The 20,994-nt window shown below is 34.2% G+C and overlaps 1 protein-coding gene across 6 annotated transcripts in view; it reads left to right on the top strand.

Annotated features, from left to right (window-relative positions):
* Nucleotides 1–20,994, top strand: part of LOC121428551 (myomegalin-like) — a 91,470-nt gene that overhangs the window by 50,169 nt on the left and 20,307 nt on the right. For 4 of the 6 annotated variants that reach the window (XM_041625251.1, XM_041625249.1, XM_041625253.1 and 1 more), the window contains exons 14-26: nt 976–1,068; nt 1,706–1,822; nt 3,476–3,550; nt 4,356–4,451; nt 6,318–6,356; nt 14,930–15,004; nt 15,566–15,703; nt 15,899–15,982; nt 16,337–16,540; nt 17,224–17,319; nt 18,499–18,594; nt 18,861–18,956; nt 20,200–20,353. In XM_041625251.1, the coding sequence (XP_041481185.1) occupies nt 976–1,068; nt 1,706–1,822; nt 3,476–3,550; nt 4,356–4,451; nt 6,318–6,356; nt 14,930–15,004; nt 15,566–15,703; nt 15,899–15,982; nt 16,337–16,540; nt 17,224–17,319; nt 18,499–18,594; nt 18,861–18,956; nt 20,200–20,353 (1,363 nt within the window). The remainder of the gene's footprint in view (nt 1–975; nt 1,069–1,705; nt 1,823–3,475; nt 3,551–4,355; nt 4,452–6,317; nt 6,357–14,929; nt 15,005–15,565; nt 15,704–15,898; nt 15,983–16,336; nt 16,541–17,223; nt 17,320–18,498; nt 18,595–18,860; nt 18,957–20,199; nt 20,354–20,994) is intronic. The other 2 variants (XM_041625250.1, XM_041625252.1) reach the window with 2 other exon arrangements.

Raw genomic sequence — 20,994 nt, 5'->3', positions numbered from 1 at the left:
TATCAGTGATACATCCTGTTTCTTGTTTGATGTTTCCCTTTAATGATGGCATTTAAGGTAATAGGAAGTTGTAATGTACGTGTGTATGATTGTTTGCAAACCAAAGGTGTTTTTCACCTCACATGTTGGTGCCAGTTGGACTTTAAGCAATCAATTATTTGGAAATTTTTAGTCTAATTTAGTTGTTTATTTTGCATGAATGGACTCCATTTATCCTAAAAGCAAAGTTTTGGATGTTATACATAATTTTAGATGGTTATGTCTGTAATTTTCCAAGGGAGTTTTTTAATTGAATTTTTCTCCCACCTTGTTATCTTCCCTTCTTTTCCCCTTTTAGCTTCAATTCCAGCTATTTTCCTCGTAACTTGTACACTGTATATTCAGTTATTTCCATTTCTCTCTGTAACATATGTATGACTGTGTGTATTGTTATCTTCCTCCTTCGAGCATTTCCTTCTATCAAATTGAGTGTGTATTTCATGTTGCATGTTGATACTGATACATTTTTGTGAGCAAATTAAAACACCATTTTCAAATTACAATTAATGTTTGCAGTCTGAAATGTAGAGTGAATTCATCATTAATGTTGTAAAAAGAAAATAAAGTGATCCTTGAGTTTTGTCAGGTTTTTTTTATATTAAGAATGGGAAAGAAAGAAGTTTTAGAAAAATGTATGAAGAGTGAAAAGAACTAAATTTTAACAAGGGAATGACAACCAAATATTCTTTCCAACTTCTCAGCACATAACTGAATGAATAATGCATTTTACCATTTAAGTATGTTCTTGAAAAAAAAGAGAGATTAAATTGCAAATTTCTACAGGCGCTAAATAAATATGTTTTTGGGAAGACCTCTTGGCTCCTTAGAAATGTTAAGGTCAAGTCTTTGTTGAATAAAGTTGAATACATTTGAAGCGTATTTAAACTTGAATTTGATGTGGAATTTAACCTAATACTTTCTAATCCTTGTACATAGGGTATAGAACAGCAGCAGTCCTCTCTATCAGAATTGGAAGAAAGATTAGCTGATATGAGATCTCAACTACATACAAAAGACCTTGATAATGAGGTGAGATACTGTTTATTTACATTTATCTACATTTACCACTCTCAAACCAGGTGAGGTATATAGGTACTTGGCTGGAATTTATTCCTTGAAATGCTTAGAGACCGTATTGGAAGCAAAAAAATTGAATTGATAAATTAAACACCAATGCACTTCCATTACTCTCAGTAATGAAATTGAGGTTTACACGTAACAGAATGATGCTTTTCAGAAGTTAGCAGGCTATCATATCTCAAAGTATTTGTAGTGTTTCATTCAGTTAGAAGAATAAATGAAAATGTTTCATTTGTGTTTATTTTGTTGAGGAAACATATCCCGAAACTGTCATCCTTATTCAATTTAATTGTATGCATACAAGTACATTGGCACTACTCAACTTCAGGTGCTTAATACCTCGGTCACTCTTGCTCTACGATGGCCGTACAGCGAGTCGAAAACAGCCGTTTAAACTTTTTTTTGTAATAGCTGCATAGTGGTTTGAATGAAAATGAATAAAACGGCTGTTTTTGTCTCGCCGTATGACCACCGTAGAGCAAATGTGACCGAGGTATATGTGATTCAATTCACCAACCAGCCTTTTAAAAAAGAGATTTACCATTATATAATGCAAATCATGGTATAATAATGTCTTTGACCACAGCGATTGCAACGTTCAATGACTCGAAAACAGCATGAAATAGAAAGGCTGAAAGATGACATGAGAGAAGTAGAGGACCAAACAGATGGCATGGCAAAACAAAAAGATGATACAATAAAGGTAAGGTTCATATTCATTTGATCTAGATAGTCTAATATCACATGAGTTTAATCTACTATCATTTATGTTATAACACCCCTTCCAAGTGAAGTTTAAAGAGGGTATGTAGGAATCAACGCATGGTTGATTGGGTGGGCGGTTGGTTGCAGACATTGCGGGTCGAAAAGGCACAATTAGTCTAGGGGTAAAGATGGGCACGACATACTTTTGCATGTGTCTAAAATCATGATGCCATGATAACATACAGTATGTGATGACAATTAAGTAAAAATCTTGCAGTATGAACTACTTCATAAGTGTTCAAACCAATGCTCATGAGATTTAGCTCACACATTGGTCTCGGAGTAAGGATGTGCAAGATATATTTTTTCCATATGTTGGAAACTGTTGCCAATGTAACAGCATATTGCAACAATTCATGTGTAAACATCATGTAGAATGAACTACTTCATTTTATTACATATGCTCAGGAAATTTGGGACACACATGGGTCTTGAACTAAAGATGCTCAGACAAAAATTTGTGCATTTTTCAGAAATTTTTTGCCAGGGGAACCACATATTATGGCCAAAAATCCAGGAAAACTCATTGTGGATCTAACTGATAGCCCACTTTTTATCCAGTGCTCATGAAAGTTGATAATTTATCTAGGGGTAAATACATGGAAGATTCATGTTTTAAAGGTTTTGAAATTGCATTGCTATGGTAATAGCATAGGGCAGGGGTATTCTTCACCTTAGAGAATATTTCTAGTTTATTTGCTGTCTACACTATATACATTCTGTTGGATACCCACTTAGTCTATTTTTCATTTTGTCTAATACTTGAATGGTCAGATTTCCACTTTCATTTTGGTAGTTTGATAGAGGTCTGAGCAAATTGGTCAATCTATTCTCGCCATTGTTACACATATTTTGGGGATAAATCTGCACATTACACATCCTGGCAATTAAATAGTACTTGAGAGAAGTTTTATGACCTACTTCTCAATCAACCTCAAAGTCACCTTCACAATTTTATGTATTGCCATTACGAATGTCTCCTGTAGTAACTTATTGATATATTTTTTAGTTTGAATCATAATGTACTTGCCTATAGATGATTTTTTTTCTCAAAATTTAAATTAAAATTGTTTCTACAACTTGAACAACATGTATTTACTGGGTACATATTTCTCGAAACATTTGTTGGAGTAAGGAAAATATAGCCAACTGCAAGGCTCTATTTATTTAATAATTTTTTTTCTTTTTTTTATGTCTGTAAAAATATGTGCCAAATGATTCTGGAAGGAATTGTGTAATTGCTGAGAAATTAGCAAAACTGGCATGAAATTGTCAGGTCTTTTTCCAAGCAACAATACACTGTCCCATGCATGTTTATCTGTGTTGGCTGTCTTCAGTGTGGTCATTTTTCAGCTTAGATTTTTATGATTTCACAAATTTCTTACTGTAACTGTACCAAATCTTGATCTGCGATGATGTAGTGACAATTAACCTTGGTTTCACTGACTTTTCATGAAATCAGTGTTTACTCTCAACTACTTTCATAAGTTTTATTTATCTTTTTTTTTAATCCAGTGCATATTGACTTTACCATGTTAGTGTGTTAGCTCAGTATTAACTTGCTAGTTTTTTTTTATTTCTTTACTTGTAGCTTTTAAAGGACCAACTTCAAGATTCCAAAGCAAAATCCAAAGAAAATGCAGATGCAATTGAACAACATTACCAGGTAATACATGTTTCATTTGATTCTAGTTTCACTTTCTTTATAAACCACAGCTTGAAATAAGCTCCAAGGCACAAGATGAATATTCATTTTCATTTAATTATTTTAAAGAGTAATGTTAAATTCAATTTATTTGTTTTTTTAGCATCACTGCCGTGGTAACAGTTCAATGGACAAAATCGTGTGGATCCAAAATTGCACGATGAATGGATCAAACAATGCACGGTTGATGATGTCATTGCGAAATGGGCTGAATGAACGATATCAAACAGCCAATCAAATCACAAGGATCTATCTAGGTGTCATGTAATATAAAATAAAACATGAAAACTGCAAATATGTATTTTAAACAAATACATGTATCATTAACTGCACATAAAATTAACTTTCGGACCTCAATTTTCAATTGGGGAGGGGGGAGGCCACTTTTCTAGGGCACATTTCTACACTTCAGGTAGACAAAAAATATTAAGAGCACAAAAAAAATGTCCAGTGCTAATATGAGGGTCAGTGATACCAATCAATACAGCTATGTAGTCTACACAGACATTGAGTTTTCACATAGTGTATAATTCAGAGTCTGAAAGAGTGAGACTAGATTCATTCAAGTACTGTGGCTGTGTCTGACACACAGATATGATTTAGGGTCCAGTGTCCATCCTAGAGATGATATTATTAGTTAAAGGGTCAAATTTGAGTCTGTGATGACAGACTAATCCAAGATGACTTGTATTATGGCAGGACTCAAAATGAATGAAATTAAAAGGTCAATATCATATCATTCTCTTTTTCTCTTTTTGATGAAAAGAATCTTCTTGATGATAATCAGCATCAACTTGATCTCAAGGAGAAGAGCATTCAGAGGTTAACTAAAGGTCTTCAAGAGAAGGATAGACTCGTTAAGGTAAGTTACAATCAATGTCAAGTTGTAAGCTACTGAAATGGTACAATTTGATTGGAAGATAATGAATTTATCATAGAAATTATACATTTTTGTTATTGAAAATGGTTTTATGAAACAGGTCCTGGTAGACAGTATCATTGTCAAATTACAAGTTATAAGCTACTGAAATTAGTCAATTTGATTGGAAGTTAGTAAATTGTTCATAGAAAAATTTTGTCATAAAGATTGTTATGATGGTGTCTTTGTGAAAGAGACCCAGGAGAGTGTTTCATGATGCATCTTGTCACTGATTTTTACTGACAAAAATTGCTCTGAGCCAATTAGATTCAAGGATTTGGTATTTTGTAACAATAGTCTGACAATTTCTTTCATGAAGTTTGTCATAGATTTAGACTATTTGGTTTTGATAACAGTTATATGAAACAGGTTACAAAATGTATTTCCTCTTTCTGTAGCCTCATATTGTTGCCCCACGAAGAGTGATCTCAAATACACAATAGTTTATAAGATTTTTTCTTTATTTTGATTTACTATATCTTGACATACTTACAGTATGTGTGTGTGAGATGATAATGAGTGTGAAGATTGTAGAAGTAATGAGAGAATTTTTTATTTTTGGGGTAATAGAGAGCATGATTATAAATTGAGAGACTGGAAAGAAGTGGTTTTATTTTGTGAAAGAAATCAATCATATGGGAGGGTTGAGAATGAAATAAAAAAAGAATCAGTGGTTGCCATTGTCCATTTTGTGTTGAAAATGTAATGTTTCTTTTGTGTTTTTCAATTGAACTTTTTGGTCGCTGTAAATGGAAACATAAAAAGATCAAATGAACAAATGTAGTGATTTCTTCATTAATTATAGAGGATGTTGATATCACTGCTTATATTTTTCTTATGTATTTTGAAGGACAAATGATTCATTGGCCTGATGAATATACTGCATTTTTTAAATTGAAATACCCAATCATTTCGATGTTTTTATTGTATTTTCACATTTGTTAATAAAAAAAAAAACATTTACAAGTACCCCATCAGTACCTGGATATTGTTTGAATACCTGCTTCTCTGATATTTAATTGGATATCTGATTAAATTTGATTTGTTTCACTTGAGTTACCAGTCATAATGCATGCTACTATTCATGCTTGATTAATTATGCATTAAATAACAAATATGAACGTATACCATGCATTCTAAACTCTCATCTATATAATAGCCGTTTGTATCACAGAATTAACAGTGAGAAAATATCTTGTTGGAGAGAGTGGCAGTTGATCAAAGAAAGGCAAATGTCATTATTGAATTTACTATATTTTGGAACAATTGTGATTTGAAAGATATGCAGTAATGCTGCATGGACTAGTTGTGATTTTTATTCTAAGTTTGTGTTCAGCCTTTGAACATTGGGATCTATTTAAGAGTCCATACCATGCATTTGCTGCAGAGGATGGTGTTTTGATATGTTATTGAATTGAGATTGATCAGTGGAATTCTGTTGTGGGATATTTCTGGACAGAGGGATCCCAGTTGTCTACGTGGAGAAACTTAACTTTAAAATATTTTGAGCATTAGTCATTTTAATGTTTTACAGTTTAGGTTCAATTGTTTGGTACTTTTCTAGCTCTTTGGATATGCCTTTACCTAATTTGGAGAACCCCGTAGATGGATATAAATTATAGGCTTTTTGATAAAAAAGGTTAATACTGCTAATTGGATTAGAGAATGGCTGGAATTGATTGTTTTTTGTTGTTGGATGGTGATTGTCACTTTGAGGTGAGAAAGAATGAGAGAAGTGTATTAATTGCATGTCAATGTCATAATTCTCATTTATTATTCTTTGGATTACTCATTAACTAATCTGACTAGGAATACATGGAGCTTGCAAAGAATGCCAGCTTGCCTGATGTAAGTTTCTGTGTGCCTTGTGAATTACATCCAAGTGGAAATGTTCCTTTTGCATTTTGCATAATGGTTGTTCACATGTCTTCATATATTAATCATTAATACATTTTGTCATCCCATTTGCATGTTTTGGGGGTCATTTTATGTAGTTTTGTGTATGGTACTGTATATTGTAACATATATTTATTCATTCAAACTCTCTTTGATGCATGCTTGTTTGAAATCCATGTTTGAATAACTATGGGAATATGTGCATGACAGAAAGTAAGTGTTACTAGTGTTTGACCCTGTTCTCATATACCGTCTTAAAACTAGTTTAGTGGAATCTAGTTTAACGTGTAATGAGAATGGTCAAAGCAGTCTTGGAAGCGATCCTCCAAACCAGTTCAGAAAACCACCTCGCGATGTAGTTTTGAAGATCGTTTTGCCTAGTTAAACTAGTTTTGGCATTTAGGACGCAACCGTACTTCGGAAGCGATCTTCTCACAGTTTGAGCACGCTACTCCACACACTATGTGTAGAATGCCTACGCTGTGGTTTCAAATTTTATGCGAAATATGTGACCCCCTCTGAGAGCGTTCCCATAGTAACAAGACCACTTTACGTGAAGAGGTTTTGAAAACCACTTTCGGCTGATCAAATGGGAAGCTAGCAAAGTGATCTTCCAAACTGGTTTTCTGAACCGGTTTCCAGTAAACTAGTTTTAGAAAGTGTAATGAGAACGGTGTCAATGAAAACCAGACACACAGTGTACATGTATGGGATCATTACTGCATTTATTTCTGTGGTGTTTATGGTAAATGCTATTGCCAGGGTTTCTTATCTTAACTTCCTCAAATCTTGATTAATATGAATTCAACTCTGCATTTAAAACTTGATTGTGTATACATTCATTGAGGAACGTGTCTACATGTAATTCAGTGTTCATAGTATATTGTTAATAACTATTAGTTATCAATATTTGGAAATGTTATAAGAAATTAATATTCTGATTGATTTTTTTGGGGGGATGGATAAATTACATTCTTTGTTGATGTTTAAGTCTGCCATAGAATTCAACATGTAAGTTTGAGAGAACACAACATATTGTTTGAAGAAATCTTGAATGTACTTCATGGCCTTATTATACCCAACAAGAATACAGTGCCAACAATTATCTCCAGTTTTGTTTGCATATTAGACAGAACCCACTCAGCCATTAAACTTGTGATTTTCCTCAAAGTACACAACAATTAACCTGCATATTTGTAATGTTTTGTAATATTCTGTGGATGAAAGCTGACTGCTTGAAGAGTTAACATGTAAAAAGTACATTATTTATACCAAACAGAATTATAACCAAAGATTACTATTACTGCCATGATTTTTGTCGAGATATTCATGTAGATGTCTAAATGTGTTTCCAACTACCAAGTTGTGCAAGTACACATTTTATATATTTATTAATTTATTCCATTCTTCATTTATAAATATTTATACACACAATCTTCCCTGTATACACAATACATACAAACTGTGTAAAAATGATGAATATCATATGCAAGGTTATAGAAAATGACATTGAATTATAAGATACAGCATAAGATAAGGAATGAAGAACAAAAAAATAACTATTTATGTGGAAAAGGGGTAAACAAAAAAAGAGCAAATAGCTTATTTGAAGAAAAAATAGTAGTGACAATTATTCAGTGCTCAATTGGATCGAAACCTACAACTCTTCAGTTTATTTTTCATGTCTTTGTCGATATCGGCATCAATTAAGCAGGAAATTTTGAGCAGAAAGTAGTCCAAAGCTGTAGATTTCATCAATTTAAGCTTGCTGGGAAAGATATGATATCTCTACATGTATGTAGTGGAAGTGAAGAAAATAAAAGGCATAATCTGGAAAGCAGAAAAGTCACCCAGTTTTTGTCTCACCTGCGAAGCAAAGTGAGACTATAGGCGCCGCTTTTCCGACGGCGACGGCGGCGGCGGCGTCAACATCAAATCTTAACCTGAGGTTAAGTTTTTGAAATGACATCATAACTTAGAAAGTATATGGACCTAGTTCATGAAACTTGGCCATAAGGTTAATCAAGTATTACTGAACATCCTATTAGAGTTTCATGTCACATGACCAAGGTCAAAGGTCATTTAGGGTCAATGAACTTAGACCATGTTGGAGGAATCAACATCGAAATCTTAACCTGTGGTTAAGTTTTTGAAATGTCATCATAACTTAGAAAATATATGGACCTAGTTCATGAAACTTGGACATAAGGTTAATCAAGTATCACTGAACATCCTGCATGAGTTTCACGTCACATGACCAAGGTCAAAGGTCATTTAGGGTCAATGAACTTTGGCCGAATTGGGGATATCTGTTGAATTCCCATCATAACTTTGAAAGTTTATGGATCTGATTCATGAAACTTGGACATAATAGTAATCAAGCATCACTGAAAATTTTGTGCAAGTTTCAGGTCTCATGATTAAGGTCAAAGGTCATTAGGGTCAATGAACTTTGGCCGGATCGGGGGTATCTGTTGAATTACCATCATAACTTTGGAAGTTTATTGGGCTAGTTCATTAAACTTGGACATTAGAGTAATCAAGTATCACTGAACATCCTGTGCACGTTTCAGGTCACATGACCAAGGTCAAAGGTCAATGAACTTTGGCCGAATTGGGTGTATCTGTTGAATTACCATCATAACTTTGAAAGTTTATGGATCTGATTCATGAAACTTGTACATAAGAGTAATCAAGTATCACTGAATATCCTGTTTGAGTTTCAGGTCACATGATCATGGTCAAAGGTCATGTAAGGTCAATGAACTTTGGCCATGTTGGGGTTTTTTGGTGAATAACCATCATATCTCTGTAAGTTTATTGGTCTAGTTCATAAAAAGTGGACATAAGAGTAACCATGTATCACTGAACATCTTGTGCGAGTTAGAGTAGTATTCAAAGTCAGCACTGCTGCTATATTGAACCGCGTGATGCAGGTGAGACGGCCAGAGGCATTCCACTTGTCTGTGTACAAATCTATGGAATCACATGCTTCTAGTATGACATCATAGTCTTGAGGCTGGTAAAAAAACATGTACTGTACATGTACAAGAAAGCCAATTATCGAATACATGTACCTATAATCGGAACTATTCTTTAGCAAAATACTCTGCTGGTAAGCGGTAAAACACATAAAGATTGCATTTCTGTGTAACGGTAAATTAGTGCAAGCATGGTAGTGTAACATTTTAAACAATAATGTCATATGGATCTACCAAGTATATGATACTTTTTTATCGAGCTTTTTCTTTTATTTGAGATATATATTTCATATCTACATGTATTTCTTTAATTAAATATTTTTGTTTGTTCATATGTAGGCTACAGTACATCTAGTCTTTTCTTTAATATTTTCTTCACAAGGCCTATTAGTCCAGTCAATATAGGGTTTGACCCACCACTAATTGCAACACTGGATATTCCACTGCAATGCTTTCCAGGAAGGTCCCCTGAACAACATACTAAAAGTCCCCAAAAATCCAAGGTGTGGAAATTTATGAAATTTGCATATTATGCAAATTAGCCATAAAAAGTTAGAAAAATAAGGAAAATAGTCCAAAAATTACAAATTAAGTGTCCAAAACAATTTTATTTGAGAGGAAATTTATGATAAATAATTTTAATCAATGTTTTTAATCAAAAATGCAAACAAATCTACCTCATTTGCATAATATGCAAATAAGCATCCATATATGGAAAAAAATGTCAGATATTGTGATTTTTCTCTCATTGACTGCTTGAAAATTTCAATAATGTTGAAATTACTATGCGTCTATTACTAAGGATGTTGAATACATTAATATCAAGCTTAGTGTCTGTAGTGTCATTTGCATATTATGCAAATAAGTATCTAACATGTGATAAATATTCAAGAAAACACACTGGTGATACATTCCTCAAAAATTGCAAGTAGATTATTTATTGAAATTGGAATATGGAAATGCCTTACAGGAAAGTAATACCATATTAAAAGTCATTAAATAGACAATCATAGGAAAATCACAAAATTTGCATATTATGCAAATTAGCCATAATAATTTGCAAATGAGGAAAATAATAAAAAAAATGGAAATCAAGTGCGGAAAACAATATAAATTGAACGGAAGCTCATGGTAATCTTTACAAATTTAATAATTCTTCAAATAAAAAAAATGTTAATAAATCTCCATCATTTGCATATAAAATTATGAGCATCCTTGTATGAAAAAACCCCAGAAATTTTGAGTTTTCTCACACAAACAGTTAAACCCCCATTCAACAGAGAACAAGACCTCTGAAAGACTGCTGTAAGACGATAAAACTTGCTTGATCTTTCAAGGGTCTTTCAACAAACTTTCAAAGATCTCCGATGTCTTTCACGATTCCTGATAGATTTTTTAATTGTCTTCCTATGTTTCTCATGAGTCCCAAAACTTTTTGAAACGGTTCAAAACAGTCTTTCAGTGGTCTTACAGTAAAATTATTTTTTGATGATTTTTCAGTGGTCTTTCAATGAACTTTCAAAGTTCTTATTAGTCTTTCTATGATCTTTCGGCAGTCTCAAGATTTTTACGGAGATTACTGTAAGACTCATGAGAGATCATTGAAATATCATCGAAAGATAAATTAAAGACCAGGCAAAGTCTATGGAAAGAATTTTGAAAGATCACCTGATGCATAAACATCTCTGAAAGACCATTGAAAGATCTCTATAGGACAGGTGTCTTTCAGAGTTCTTTGAGCGGTCTTTCTGAGCCATTCCACAACAGAAATGACAAATTTCAGTGATCTTGGAGACTGCTGTATAAATTAAGACCTTGCCAATTTTTGGTCTTTGAAAGGTCCTTCAAAGGTCTCCCCTCTGTGGATCTATATCTGAAGTGGAATGTACATGTTATGCAAATAAGCATCCGTCATGTTATAAAATAATAATCAAGTAAACTTGTGATATTTTCCTCTAAAATTCCACGTAGATTATGTGTAACCTTGATGACCTTGCTTGGTTGATATTGACTTTTTTCATGAGCAGTTACCACCGGAGCAGATACCTCACTCATATCATGGAGCTCTGTTAATAGCTCTATGCTCATATTGTGCAATGAGTCAGTTCTACATGGGTCCCACTGTTTGAATGCTTCATATTTCTATCCAAGTCTTGCTCTCTCCTTGACTTGGTAGAGTCTTTGCTTTTCTTGCTAGTATAGTCCACGCTAGCATGCTCCTTGATTGTCAAGTGATCAGCACAAGAAGTCACACCCAGTACAAACAAAATCTCGTTAGCTTCGAATATTTGGTCCTTGTAGCACACCACTTGTCTTGGTGGTGAATATGAGTACTTGCTTGAATCACGAGATCTCTGGGCATGGTTTATAAGAGTACCAATGAGCATTTGCCCATACGAGCAACATGAAAGCCATTCATAAAGTCATGATAAAGGCTTAAAGTGTATATAGACATCATTCCCAGATACAGGAATCATGATTAGATGTTCTTGCTGAATCCAGTTGCTGCTTCAGGATGAAGCATCCATATTCTGTTCTTTCCTCTAAATTGATGAATGTCCTAAGAATGGCAACTATCTCCAAATATTGTAGCTATAGTTTCTAAGCAAATCGTATGCAAATGATATCAATTTCCTGATATTTATGGCAAATGGAAATTCTTCAGTGAGACAATGAACAACCAAGCAGACGTTAACGGATGAAGGACTAAACCAGATTATTGAGGACACAACATAACGGATCACCCTTCACGTCCCCATCAAATACCATCCAACAATGATTAAACAGTGTGTACCCATTCCAGGATTTGTTTGCCACTTTGTGTTACTCATTGGTATACTGTGAGTATACAGAGGAATAAACCTGTCAGAAATCATGGTACGACTGAGGATGTTAGTCTGGAGGAATGCTGACTTTCATAGTGTCATGCACATCTACTTTGGACAATCATACAACTCTCTCTACTGAAATCCGACAAGTCGAGCATAGGAGATTGAATGTTAATCAAGAGGACTTTGGCAAGAACCAAACCATTACCAATGTCTTCTTCCGACACAAGATGTCTCAATTAGACGCTGGACATAAGATGTGTCAGAAAAAGAGTTTTATAGGAAGGCTTGCGCATGTTGAGCCCCTAAAGCATCAGTAAGGTGAAGCTCAGAATTGCTACACTAGGACCATAGAATGGTCACCATTTGTTGACCGGATTGGCAATGATCCAGGCTGTAACATGTTGAAAGCCCCTAATATCATGTTATCATGCTATGACTACATTGGAAGACAACTGGTTTTTAGTATTAGTATTTACCACTGATCAAGATGATCTGGAACCTTGTTCTGACCCAGGCATGGCCAGGAAACATATTTTTTAGTCAAGCGGGTGTAGCCCAAACTACTGAAGAAAATGTTAAACAAAACAACCTGCAACCTGAAGCTACTAGGCCAGATGGAATCTCTGCTACACTTCTTAATGAGACTACTCATCAGATCTCACCTGCCATAAGTTTCCTTTTCTTGGCCTTCCTTCTGCCGTTCCCATCCATATAAGAAACGGACTTTAGCTCTATCAAACTACTCACCAATTTCAAATACTGTGGTTTATTCTTGCCAATCCCATCATCTTGTCAGACTAACAACATGGCTTTAGGACGTGAAGAACACATTTCCAGTATTTTACCTTAAATACAAATCATATTATGATAAGTATGCATGCTTAGTGATAGCAGCATATTGATTTGAACAACAGTCAATGTGAGAAAATCAAAATTTCTTGACATTTTCCATATATGGATACTTATTTGCATAATATGCAAATGAGGCAGATTGGCTAGCTTTTTAAAATAAAAACATTGTACTTATTTATTCATCGTGAAATTTTGTTCGAATTGCTTGCTTTTGACATTTAATTTATTTAATTTATAATATTTGTGTTATTTTCCTTATTTTCTTTTTTAATGGCTAATTTGCATAATATGCAAATTAATTTTCAGGCATTGTGATAAATTCTCATGCTTAGTGATAGTAGCAAATATGTCTACATAAATGAAATGTTTTCAAGCAGTCTATATGAGAACAATCACAATATCTTAACATTTTTTCCATATAAGGATGCTTATTTGCATAATATGCAAATTAGGTAGATTCGCTGGCGCTTTTGAATAAAAACATTGAATACAGTTATTTATCATTACTTTTCGCTCAAATGAAATTGTTTTGGACACTTAATTTGTAATTTTTGGACTATTTTCCTTATTTTTCTAATTTTTTATGGCTTATTTGCATAATATGCAAATTTCATAAATTTCCACACCTTGGATTTTTTGGGACTTTTAGTATGTTGTTAAGGGGACCTTCCTGGAAAGCATTGCAGTGGAAAATCAAGTGTTGCAATTAGTGGCGGGTCACCCCCCTATTCTGGCTAGATTGACTGGACTATATATGTATGCTGTTTTTACGCCCTTTTACTCAAAGCTAGTTGGTGTTTGTTAATGTTTCTTTTTCTGTGGATAAACATTTTGCTCCCATTTTTTGAAAATTGATATACATGTATGGAAAAGCAAAATTGATTAGATGAATTTAATTCAAAATTCCTGTTTTTACACCCAATATGCCTCTTTTCATCCTGCAAAATATTGCCTGCCATTTACAAGATATTCATCCCCATGCACATGTATATTTTTAATCTATGTTTGTTTTCTTGGAGGGCTATTGTTTACACTTGAAACAGTCATGTTCCTACTTAATATTCAAATTACTGGAAGTATTCACTTTAGTGCAAACATTCTGATCCATCATATACATAGTACCCTGCATGGTCAATGTACACTGCTGTCTGTATACAGAACATGTATATTCTTTTGGGATATTGGTGAGCATATTCACATTAGAATTTATTTGTAGTTAGATTGTATGAATACATTCTGTAATGTGCTTGTATCATATTCATTGTGCACTCTATTTTGAAATCTCATTCTGTCTCATTATGGTTTAGATTGCTGAAATTTAGTGTTCAGTTTTCAGTGTGAATATGTTTATTGGGTTTTAATGGTGCTATTAATGCTTATCTGTACTGAACATGTACCATATTTCCATTACTTTGTGTAATTGTCAGCGTTATGTTTGTTTTCATTTTTATTTTGTTTTATTTTTAAATCAACTTAAACATGGATTTGGCTTGGATAATGACATCATTTTAGACATGTAGTAGCACAAAAATACTCCCCAGTCAGTAATGTCTTCATGTTAGGTGTGGTCTTGTGTTTAAAATGCATGTAATACAATTGTAGTTAAAGGGGAAGGAACTAGAAAAAATAAAAGATAAGAGAAAGGGATAAGGAGCAGGAAAATGATGAAGGGAAGAAAAGGGAAAAACAAAGAGAAAAATAATATACATGTACCTATCCTCACAAAATTTCTTTCTGATCATTAATATAATTTTGCTTAGTCATGTTACATTTCTGTTTTTTTTTAAAGCAGATGTTCTTTCTAATATTAGTCAGGAAGAATAAATTTGTAAATTAACCAAAATATTTTCTTTTTATTCAGGCTCAGCAGGCGTCAACAGAAAGCATTTTACAAGATCTAAGAGATAAGCTAGCAGACAGGGATAAAGCCATACAGGTAAGTACAGATAGCAGTACTTACAGAGAAATCTTGTCCAAACTAAATCAAAATGATACTCCTCTTTTACTCAGCTAATTCTGACAATAACTTTTCTAAGAACTATATAAAGTGTAGTTCCTAGAGTCATACAAATATATTATTATCATGGTCGCTAGGTTATGGCTTGTCTACACACAATTCATGGATTTTTTTATTCAAATAAAGCTGTAATATTCATGAAATATCACTGTGATCACATTTTGAAAAATACACAAAGCTTATATTAGCATTTTATGCTTTTACAATTTTTTGTTATTGTTTCAGACTGTATGTTTATTTTCAAAGAGGACTTAGATTATTTTTGTGGGTGCTTGTGAAAATTTCTGTTTAGGTGTAAATTCAACCTTCACAGATGTTATCACCTTGTCAAACCGTGACATATTCATGAAATATGTAGGACATATGATTACAACCTTAGTGAAATTTGTATTATTTTTAATCCAGAAATTGCTGCCTGAAGATGTAATTATCATAAAAATGATGGCTGTTGTGGTAACAATCCTCTTTTGTATATTTTAGGAGGCAAATGAAGAGAAAATAAAGGCTGTTGATGCTAAGGAGGCTGAATTAAGAGCATTGAAACACAGTCTTAGAGATCATCAAAGAGACCTTGAGAAGGCTAATGGTGATATGATGGAAGATGCTAATAGATTAGGGGTGAGTATGAAGCAAGGGGAGGCTGGAGTGGGGAAACAGAGAAGGGGAGGAGAGATGTTTGTGGATGCGTGACATTGAACTGAATGCAGGAACAGATATCAAATCTCTGAAAAGATGCTAAGGAGTTGAAAGGAAAGATGATAAAAAGACATTTTCACCAAATTTATTTTGAAATGTTATCTTTATATTCCTTAGGAACTGGAGGCTAAAATGAAGGATTTGGACAACAAGAACAAACAACTCTCGGACAGTGTCAAGGCTCTAAATAAAGCCAACCACGTAAGTTACTAAAAATCTTAGCATTTGTTAGTATTTTGGGGGACGATTTGCAAATATGCACTCGTATATGTGGACAATCGTGGAAGATAATCAGCCTTGGCGAGAAAGATGCAATCAACATATCAATCACAAATAAATCATAACTGTGTAGAAAGACTATAACATGACATGATTCAGTCATAGAATGGTTTGATTCTTAACCCTTTTGGTAAGTATTCAGATAATAACCAGCACTGGTGCCTTGGGGAGAAAGATACAATCATCATTGTCTTCAACTATTATTTTCAATCACAAATAAGCTATATTTATACATGTGTAAAAATTGATTTGATTGTTATTTTATCATCTGGTCAGGATGCTGAAGATAACCATCACCGATCACTTGGTGAGAAAGATGCAATAATCAGTCGTCTGCAGTCAGCCATCGCTAGCAAGGAGAGAGAGCTTGAGGAAGAGAGAGATACTCAAAACAAGAATAGAGAGCGTAACGGAGCAGCTCAAAATGTAGCCATTCAACAGCTAAATGAACGACTAAGAGACAAAGACAAACAATTGGAAGTGAGCATTGTGGGATTTTCCTGTAAATTATTGTTTTGTGGATTCTGTAGAGATGCAACTATGAATGATTTAAAGACATTGTAGCTAAAAGGGCTGAGTGGTGTAACTAATTGTAAAATAGGCACACTTTTATGGATGTTTCATGATCCATTTTTGCTACTTGTTTCATTTCAATCAGGTGCAGTTGGAATCAGATCTATTAAGATTCAAATTCCCTTTTTTAACAAGAATTTGTATGGATGATTTATTCTTCATATAAGGGCCATATGACATTGTACTGCAAAATTTGGGGTATCTAATTTAGCACAAGATAGGGACACCGGTAATATAGTGGAGTGTATCTTAATCGGTGTGTATTGGCTCAGTTGGTAGAGCATCCACCTGACAACGGAGGCAAGCCATGGCTGCATCAGACCAAAATATGAGAGTTGCTGCTACTCTGTTCGGTATTCAAAGGGTTAGAGCAATGTTGATTTGGCGCTGCTCAGTGGCTGCCGGGTCACAATAAATTTGGCAAAATGAATTTTCAGAGGATTTTTAATTCGGATTTGTTTCCAACAATAAAAATGTATCATTACTCACTCATGTACTCTCATTTTATCCCCATGTACTCTAATTTACAACCACCCCCCCAAAAAGGACATATGTAGGAAAATTACATTTTAATTAATTGTTTGATACAGGATATTGTTAGTGAGCGTGCTCAAGTAGCTGCAGCCAATGAGAAAGCCACACAAGATCTTTTACAAACCATCAGGGACAAAGACACACAAATTAAGGTAACTCAATGTTATATTGTGATGTTTCAAGCATTATTTCACTGTGTGTGTCTTAATTTTTACAGAATGAATCAGCAGGGTTCTAGCCACGCCAGGTGGTGCTGGTCGGCAAGGCAAATTTCTGTCCCGCTCTTGGGTTAAAATTGGGTTAAAATGTGCCACCTGGTACAAATTTTCTGAAAAATAAACTAAAATTTGCTGAAATATGTACTTGGTTGATCATCCATCAAATTAGCATAGTCTTAGATTTTGTACAATGCAAATTTGCATGCATTAATTGTTTTGTTGTTCTTGCCTTCATTTGCACCTTAACCTCTCCATATTTTACCTGGCTAGAACCCTGATCCTTACATGGACTTATTTATATCTTCAGCCCAACTGTGATAGTTGCCACCTCAAGAAGATGTCCTAATGTTCAAATTGTGGACCTTGCACCTTCCCCATGCAGTTATATTACAAGAATACCCCCAGTAATTACATGGATGTATATTTAGAATGGTTTATTTCATTGCTATTAGAGACAGGATCGTTTCCACTCTTTCCCTGTAACAAAGCTTGGTGATTGATTGAATTTCAGTTTCTATAAGTTGAAATATGATAAATTTGCTAAGCTTTATGATACAGAGCCTAGCTTTCTACTTTCAGAATGTGACTTAAAAGTCACATTCTGCATATTGCAAGTTGCTGTTACATGCTAACAATGATTTGGGACTTCATCTTTCATAGTTATGAACAGATAATCACTGTTCATTATTTTATGTCTTATAGCTTTTGGATATCTTGAAACACGAATGGGGGCGTCATGGTCTAGTGGTTAAGACTCTTGTCTTTCAATCTGAAGGGCATGGGTTCGATTCCAAGCCAAGGCGTGTTTTCCTTGAGCAAGAAATTTACCCACATTGTGCTGCACTCAACCCAGGCAAGGAAAATGGGTACCGGCAGGAAGTTATTCCTCAAAAAGCTGTGCGCACCGGAATCGGTAGACTAGCTTAGCCGGGGTAATATAGGAGCGCCTTGAGCATGTAGCAAGGCCGAAACGTGCGCTACACAAATCATATATATTATTATTTCATGATGTGAAGCTAAATGAAGTACATGTAGATATTAATCCTTTTAAGCTCATAAATTGGAATTGAGTGGATTTGTGTTTGTCAAGCTTTCCTTCATGTTCTATTACAGGAGCTGAATGATAGATACAACAGAGCACTTGTTGATAAGAGCAATGCATTGAGAGATCTACAGAGGCAGGTTAATGAGAAGGAATATGAACTACAGGTTAGTAGTGTGTCAGATCACAGTCCAATACAAGTCAATATTAGTCAGTCACTGGTCTGTTATAGGTTTCAACCCAACCACAAGTCACTTTCTTATAAAACATGCATTTCTACATACATTGCAGGAGACAGCATTCATGAGTGGCATTGGGCCTTGAATGAATGAATGAATGAATGAATGAATGATGACCTCCATGTGCCTAAATATTATGAGGACTAGTGGAGGTAAAAAGATATTGTTTTATTCTTTGCTAATTCCTAATATAGAATGCAGAAGAAACACTTGCAAGAGCTGACCATGAGCAGGGCGCCCTCCTTGGTAAGATGAGAAATGCCTTATCCGAGAAAGACAAGACAATAGAGGTATGTTTCAATTGTACACTTATTCATCATAATGATTCTGTTTAGATCATGTATATTTATTGTCTGTCGTTCCTGTGTGTGGTACATCCTTACTTGGTCTCTAGCTAGAAACTTCATTTTGTCCTCAACCAGTTCATCTACTTAACTATTAAGTCTATTTTCCTTTTGGCCTTATTACCTGTTCATCCAATATCCAGTTTGGTTTGTCTTATTTTCACTATGGCTAATAACCAAGCAGGAATTAGAGAAAGCAATGATTAGCCCAGATGAACATTCGAGCCTGTGGGACAAAATGAAACCTGAACAAAAGAGGTTTAGTCTGAATGAAGTTAGAAGTATGCATGAAATTTTATGACGAGTAAAAGGAATAATGATTGATTTGTATACAAGGTTGGTGTTTCACAAAACTGTTAAGTTACACAGGATGGAACATGATCTTTGTTGCCAAGTCAGCTATGTAGGTATTATCATGTACCATAAGAAAGGGTAATTGGTCATAAAATCATTTACAAGTTATGACCAGCTTTATGAAACACATATGTCTGTGTGTTAAAGCTGTGTTATACATGCAGGTGTAAAAATAATAAATTTAGATACATTCTATCATTTTGACAATAATACTATGTGCACTATTTTTTGTTCAACCACACTTAAATAAATTTATTGATTGTTTATTCCATGAGTTGATGGTTCTCGTAGCTTTTCTTGAATATTGAAACTGCTATCATATTTGGAAATTACAGTCAATATTTCAATTTGGTTGGTTTAAAGATATGCTACTATGGTAACTGAAATCATTCCAAGCAACTTTCCTTGATGACAAACTTCTTCAATAACTGCCCTAACCTCCAACAACCAGAAAAAAGGCCAATTAAGCTTCAAACCCTCCAGCCAAGTATCTTTTTAGGTCCCCGTCAACAATGATATCATGAGAAAGTCTTATCAAAATGACATGGTAGATCTAGATCTGATTTGTTTACCTAAACCTAACTGTAAAATCATGAAATCTAAACAGGAAAATGATCATACCAAAGACACTGGTACACTGTATTACTATTGCTTGGGAGCAAGACAAGTAGCGTGACATTTCTCATGAACGACATTCTTTAAGAATCATTTGGCATATATCTTCTATTTATACATATAAACACTTGAGGGTCAATTTGATTGGATTCTGTTTGGACTCCTTTTTAGATTGTACATGTAACTGGCAGTTATGTTAAATGTCTGCTTTTATTAATAGAAACTTCTTGAGAGTGGGCGGGAGAAAGATCGTTTGTTTCTTGAAATGCAGCAGTCGGCTGTGAGAGCTTCACCAAGTCCATCACATAATGCAGAGATGACCAGACTCAAGGATGAAAATGACAGATTAAATCGAGAGATAGAAAAACTTACAGGTATGTAATAAAAGTGTTATTTGATTAACTTTTTCTACATCCACAGCTTTCAATTTAATCCATTGATTAATTGGTGTAGTGCCTTTCTGTGTTGTTACAATGAGCTTAACAATTTGCTCTACTAGATATTCATGTTGGCCACTCATTAGTGGTAACATTTCAAAAGATCAGTTGAGCATCATAAACAAAGTTCAAAATGATTTAGAATATATTCTGTTACCGCTCATGTTTGTAAGGTGTTTTATACTGTGTACGTGATCATTATGATAGATATGAAATATTTGCGAAGCCATTGATCTACTGGGATAGTACCTGTAAAAGAGCTATATATGTTATTACAGAATTCAAGTTGTCAACGGGCTGGATGAATGGATGTATTTAGAAATTCATATTATTTGTTCTATTTTTGATGGATTTTTGTCTCACCTGCGAAGCAAAGTGAGACTATAGGCGCCGCTTTTCCGACGGCGGCGGCGTCAACATCAAATCTTAACCTGAGGTTAAGTTTTTGAAATGACATCATAACTTAGAAAGTATATATGGACCTAGTTAATAAAACTTGGCCATAAGGTTAATCAAGTATTACTGAATATCCTATTAGAGTTTCATGTCACATGACCAAGGTCAAAGGTCATTTAGGG

Source organism: Lytechinus variegatus, chromosome 15 (genome assembly GCF_018143015.1).
Source record: "Lytechinus variegatus isolate NC3 chromosome 15, Lvar_3.0, whole genome shotgun sequence".
NCBI lineage: Eukaryota > Metazoa > Echinodermata > Echinoidea > Temnopleuroida > Toxopneustidae > Lytechinus > Lytechinus variegatus.
The sequence above is the reverse complement of the archived record's forward strand: the minus strand, read 5'-3'. Positions and strand labels throughout refer to the sequence as shown.